General features: G+C 32.7%; 1 protein-coding gene across 3 annotated transcripts; it reads right to left on the bottom strand.

Moving 5' to 3' along the window:
• Nucleotides 1-2,893: 2,893 nt before the first annotated feature.
• On the bottom strand, nucleotides 2,894-5,799 carry LOC114399129 (heat stress transcription factor A-2c-like). 3 transcript variants are annotated; one of them, XM_028361251.1, is made up of 4 exons: nucleotides 5,071-5,799; nucleotides 3,630-4,370; nucleotides 3,275-3,338; nucleotides 2,894-3,124 (listed from the first exon to the last, which is right to left on the bottom strand). In XM_028361251.1, exons 1-3 carry the CDS (start codon nucleotides 5,389-5,391, stop codon nucleotides 3,300-3,302), a joined length of 1,101 nt encoding a protein of 366 aa, XP_028217052.1. In that variant the 5' UTR covers nucleotides 5,392-5,799; the 3' UTR covers nucleotides 2,894-3,124; nucleotides 3,275-3,299. The 3 variants fall into 3 exon arrangements, 2 of the variants coding, with proteins under 2 accessions (XP_028217052.1, XP_028217050.1); XM_028361249.1 differs by having other exon boundaries at nucleotides 3,275-3,334; XR_003663649.1 differs by having other exon boundaries at nucleotides 3,090-3,124; nucleotides 3,557-4,370.
• Nucleotides 5,800-6,000: the final 201 nt, after the last annotated feature.

Raw genomic sequence — 6,000 nt, 5'->3', positions numbered from 1 at the left:
TTTTTGAAATTGAATAAAGGAAAACAAATTTAGAGGAAAAAAGACGCAAAAAGCAAAAGGAACAGCATAAATAAAAGTCCGTAAATATAAATATAGGAAACAAAAGACAAATATGAAAGACATCTAATATAATAGACTAATATTATTATAACCATTATAATAATTTTTAGGGTCTTCAATTATATGTATAATGACAAAATTATACATATGTATAATGAAAACAATTATTAAGTCATGTATGTGTGGTTATGTGTTGATGACATATACATGACGTCTAATCTTATAGATTGATTAAATTTCAAGAAATTACATAAGGAGAAACTACCTGGTAGATGTGTCGTTACAGTGTCATGTAATATTAGAATTTTGATTAAACGAAATAACAGAGGTGTAAAAGTTTCTTTTAGCTAATAAAAACCTGCAAAATGGCTGTTTTTTTAAAGTAATACAAAATCAAAAGTGCATAGGCACACGAAAGGCATATATAATTAACTTGAACTGTAGGAAAAAAAGAAAAAAATATGAAATTACATAAAAGGAAAAAAAATAGCCTGTACTGCTTATTGATTTGGGGGAATAGTGAAACGACAAATAACGATATCCTAATAAACGAGAAGATTAATGGAAGGTTAATTATACTTTTTCCCAAAAGGTATATATGCAAAACGAAAATAATCGGTAATGAATGGACTGTAAGGATTTTTGCAAATGCTCATCCAAAGTTATAACATTACAATTTAATGTTATATAGTTTAACATAAATAATATCACTAACAAGATATGCAATCCAGGTGACTACGGGAATTATAGATAAACATAGTCTTTTCCCATCATTAGAGCTTGAAATTTCAAATGTGAAACTGCCTACTGATCTGGATTTTAGTTATTTATAATAAAAAATGTTCAGCAGACGATAATATGCAAAATTGTAGCACTAATAAAAAAATGACAAAAATAAATTTTAATACTTTTGTAATTTATTAAAGATGAATATATCACAATTTCAACAATTCATTTTATCATCAATGATGATTAGAAATATACGCCACTCTAAAGAAATCAAATCTTTTTAAACAAAACCATCAATCTCCTTCATAAAATTTGTAAACAGTGTGGAGGCAAAAAGTTCCATCCTCTACCTCCAAAAAATATCACGAAGGTAATCATCCAATTGCTTCTCAATTTCTCCCACAACTTGTTTCAGAACGTATAATATAGTATATAGGAGTAATTGCTAACTTGAGTCGCGCATTAAGAAAGCGTCTCAAACTTGTTAAAAATAATTTATAGATATAATCAACAAAATAAATACAGAAATATAATTTCTTAAAATAAAACGTTTAATTTTACAAATAAAATTACATATAAAATAGATCTTCACTATGAATAAATTAAATCTTTAGAGAAACTAATAAAACAGTCTAATCTGTTTCAAATTATAAGTTGTCTCTACAAATGTTTCTTCAATTTTCTGAGTAACCACGTACTATCAAAATCTATATACTTCTAGGTTACTTAGAACAGAAATTTAAAGTTGAAAATGGGCACCAATAAAGATCCAATAAGTTTAAAAGAATAGAACAATCTTGGAATCAATATAAATGTTACATGTAATTAGCTTTTGAGAACTTTCACAATCACTTTTACTACCATACATGTTCGTTCATGCGGTAACTTTAACAAAGTTTTCAAAAAGTGAAAACAAAAAGAAATTACATTTAAAAGGAATGAGAAACTTGCAATGAATATCAGTAAAAAAAAAATTGCAATGAATATACCGTACAATAAGACTGTTTGAAGGGATATTTAATTCTCAATGATTCAAATGCATGAGATAATTGTTTGTCATTAATAAGTAGACCTGCTAAGACTTTATTGGAGAAGGAGCAACCGGAAATAATGATGGTGAAAGATTTATGTCTCTTCCTATGCTTTTGTAAAAAAAAAAATGCCCCTTCGTATGCTACTTTGGCAATCGACGTACTTATTATTGTTTTAATTTTCCCCATTATTCTCGCCAAGTATAACCGTCATCAACATCTGTTGCCTATGTTAATCGAAGATAACCACATGCTATGTTCTAAAATTAATGGCTAACCATCAATATTTATACGAATGAGTTAATAGCTTACAAGTTTTAAATGCATAATAAATCATGCATGTGTTACTATATTACTCACTCTATCTTTACTCGTTTAGAAAAACTAAGCCCTTTCAATGAACAACCTGAGTCAATTTACTGTTTATAATTGCTGATATGAAGTATTGCTCAATAAATATTAAAAAGAATAAAGAAAAACAAGTATAATATCAACACTTCTCATAACTCTAAATCACTATACCCAAACTGAGAGGAAAAAAATTGCATCCGATTGAAGGTTACAAAATTCACTTTGGGAACCTTGTGATTGTACATAACTTGACACAATTTACTGTTTACAAGGTTGTCGATCCAAGAAACTATTTTTTATAGGAATAAATTTATATGATAGGTAGAATTTCTTAATAAAATTTGTATTTTGTGCAAGAAATTATTTCTTAATAATAAAAAATAATATTTATATGGCACATAATAACACTATAACTAGGTGAAAATAAAAAAAAACATATAAATATAATTTTTTTAAAATTTCTTATCATTTAAATAAAATTATATATGAATTTCTTTTAATGACATAATATTGTGGGGACTACAAAAAAATACCTTAAAAATTACAAAAAAAATAATTTAAAAACTCACTTAAAACATTTTTATTGGAAATGCTCTAACTAAAAACGATCACTTTCGTTATTTGATTATGTCCTAGACACTTGACACGTTTAGAGCCCCGTGTGATTTTTGTTATTTAGCTTTTAAGGTTTAAACGTGAACGGAATCTTGAAAGCATGAAGATACCTAACAAAATTGTCCATATATATGTAACATTATGAAATTCCACGTGTGGCCTCGTTTTATTTCAAGCCACATGACGAAGTCTCAAGCAATGAAAAGTATAGAGGGGAAAAAAAATCAAACCGACAAGGTTAACCACCAACCGGATCTTGGTTCAAAAGCAACAATCAGTTATGATTCTTGGAGACCAGCTACTTCGAATTCGTATCCATTCTACGGCTTCTGAATAATCTACATTCGTTAAGGTAATATATAATCAAAACAACAAATAGGCAAATACAATAGCTGGGTTGATATATAATTAAGATGAACATTACAAAGGAGGGAGGGGTTTGAGTGGTTAAAAAGAAAAAGACATATATATAATATATAAAACTGAACCTTGAGTAAATAACGATTGCTATCACTACCATAGATTCTTGTCCAAGCAACAGCTGCAACCTACCTAATCAAACATAGAGAAAAGTGAGAAAATTTTTAGGTTCTACAAAGTGCTACAAAGGGACATCATGATATAATGGGGGTTAGAAACACCAAAAAAGTAAAATCATTTCCACATGTATCATGCCAAAATGGGATGGCTCCTCCCCCACATGAGTGCCTCCACTTGATAAAAAAAAAAAAACTCACACTACTAGAACCAAATAAATGAATAAGGTTAACCAATAATATGTGGTTGGTTCATTCATTTAGGACTTGAACCCAAGTAACCAAAGCGATTGGCCAACACACTGACATCTTCATCTTGGTCTTGGGAAGTTGGAATATCCAATTCACCCTCAAAACCCTCACTGAAAAGTTCTTCCCAGAACCCTTCATCAAGCTCTTTCTCCAGCCTCTCTTGTGATTCTAGTGCCTCAGGCTCCTCCTCTTGTTCCCTCCTTCCCCTACCATAACCTTGCATCTCCATAGCTAACACTTCCAACTCTGACACTCCAAAACCATATTCACCTAACACAAGAGGCTCAACCTTAACACTGCTTCTTCCTTCTTCTCCTCCACTGCTTGGTTCTCCAACCCCACTTGGCCCTCCCTCAATTGGCCTTCTCCTCTTCTTGGACATGGCCTCTTCAAGCTCCTTCCTCTTCTCCTTCTGCTGAAGTAGCTGCTGAATAAAAGTTGGATTCTTCAAAGCTCTAGCCAAGAAAGCCATCATTTGTTGCTGCTTAATTTCTGTCCCTCTTAGCCTCTCCTCCATTGCTTGAAGGTATGACCTTGTGTTCAGTTGCTGCTGTCTCAGCCTCACAAGCTCCATCATCAGCACGTGCTTGTCACGCCTCAAACGATCAACCTCTTCATCAAGTCCAAAGCGACCAACTTCAACACAGTGACCTTGTGCTTGTTGAGAAGAAGAAGAAGAAGAATAAGGCCGAGAAGGTTGTTTCCTTCTCCTTATGCTTGCCAACTGGTGCCTGTGCCCTCTAAGGAATCCTTCATTTGCAAACTCCCACCTATCTGGATCAATTTTTCTAAAACCCTATGAAATTTAACCCCACATATTTTTTAGTACCCAAAATCCATAAAAACTCAATACACACTGAATAAATTGGAACCATAATTGCTATAATTATGACAGGAAATGGACAAAGTCGTTGGGCGTGAAGCCAAACTGTACCACTGGCCACAGCAGGAACAGATAGGATAGGAGAAAAAGAGAAATCTAGAAGTCAAGAAAAAACCCACAAGAGAACATGTGACTTTAAATATTTGAATATTACAATACCATATAATAACTTTTTAATTAGTTTTAGTAATAAAACATGAAAACTTACCACTGAGACTAGGAGTAAAGAAAATATAAAACGATAGAACAGTGAAACTATATTCCACTACAAAAGCTAGCAGGAAAAAAGAGATAGAGAACTTATTTCTCATTCAAACAGAAGATGAGATTGTTACTTATATGAGCAAGCAAAACAAAAACAACAAAACTTAAAAACATTTCCATAAGTATTATTAGTATTGTTTGTTTTCCAATCAAAAATGAAATTTTATCAGAGAAAAAAGTTTGCATTAAATGTTACTGAGAAAAAAAAAACACAATTCTGATCAGAGAACAGGTATCAAAATACCCATGAAACCAAATTTAAGTTATGTCAAAACATTATTCCCATAAAACTAGAAGGATTAGAGACAAAACGAGTGAAGAAGGTGGTGGTGGTGAAGAGAGGACTTACGTAAGTGTTTAGTTGCCTGACGAAGCTTGAGAAATTGTTGTGCTTGAAGTATCTAGGAAGAAGGTCTCTGGAGAAAGCGTGTGGATCCCAAACCACAAAGCTGGCACCTCCTCTGTTCCATGAAACTATGTGGCTAGTGGTGGGGTCCTCCACTGCATCGTAAGTCTTGGTCAGAAATGGGGGTGGCCCTATTTCGTGAAGCCCCTCCATTGGCCTCGGAGGAGGAACCATTGCTGACTCATCAACTCCTGTTGTTGGCGACGACGATGATGGTGGCGGCGATTCTAAGTACTCTTCTTTCACAGGGTACAGGTAGTTCATTTTTTAGAAAATGAACAAACTTGATGGGTTAAGGTTGGGTTATGTTAATTTTAATTCACTCTTCTCACGATCAATTTGTCTCAAGTTAATGTCTGAGAGGTTCCTTCATATGCAGAAACTATAAAAACTAAGGATGGACTTGGCATAAAACAGAGAAGAAAACTACATCGAAACAGAGGAGCAAGAAGAAGAGGAATAAAAAAAAAAAGTGAAACGTGGAGGAAAAAAGTGAAGCTTTGGATTTTGAAGAATGCAGAGGACTCTGTTTCCTTGTTAGGAAAGTCGTTTAAGCAGTTAAAAAAACACAGGATGGAGTGTGTCATAACACATACCTAATTAGGAAGAAAGCTATTGAAGTGTTTTGAGGGTTTATGTAGAAAGAAAAAATTTAATAGTGGAGTGTAGTAGAAAAATTTAAATAAAATATTATGTGGATTATAAAATAAAAAGGAGAATTAATTAGAACATTCTACACATATTGGGAGAGAAAGAGAGTGGGTGGATATATGGCTCTGAAAGCTCTGGAAGTTATAGAGGCAAGCACCATGGTGTGGTGGTGGGGGATGTTAAGAAAATGGAATATGATAATTTTTGTTGATATGAAATAGC

This window comes from Glycine soja, chromosome 19 (genome assembly GCF_004193775.1).
Source record: "Glycine soja cultivar W05 chromosome 19, ASM419377v2, whole genome shotgun sequence".
NCBI classification, from domain to species: domain Eukaryota; kingdom Viridiplantae; phylum Streptophyta; class Magnoliopsida; order Fabales; family Fabaceae; genus Glycine; species Glycine soja.
This window is presented reverse-complemented; position numbering and strand designations above follow the sequence as displayed.

Bases quoted from the DNA above. Each gene is read 5' to 3' on its own strand.
- LOC114399129 (XM_028361249.1), bottom strand. From the start codon at position 5,391: ATGAACTACCTGTACCCTGTGAAAGAAGAGTACTTAGAATCGCCGCCA. The intron at 4,371-5,070 runs GTAAGTCCTCTC...TAAATTTCATAG, and splicing joins TCAGGCAACTAAACACTTAC to GGTTTTAGAAAAATTGATCC. The intron at 3,335-3,629 runs GTCAGTGTGTTG...TTGATTAGGTAG, and splicing joins CCCAAGACCAAGATGAAGAT to GTTGCAGCTGTTGCTTGGAC.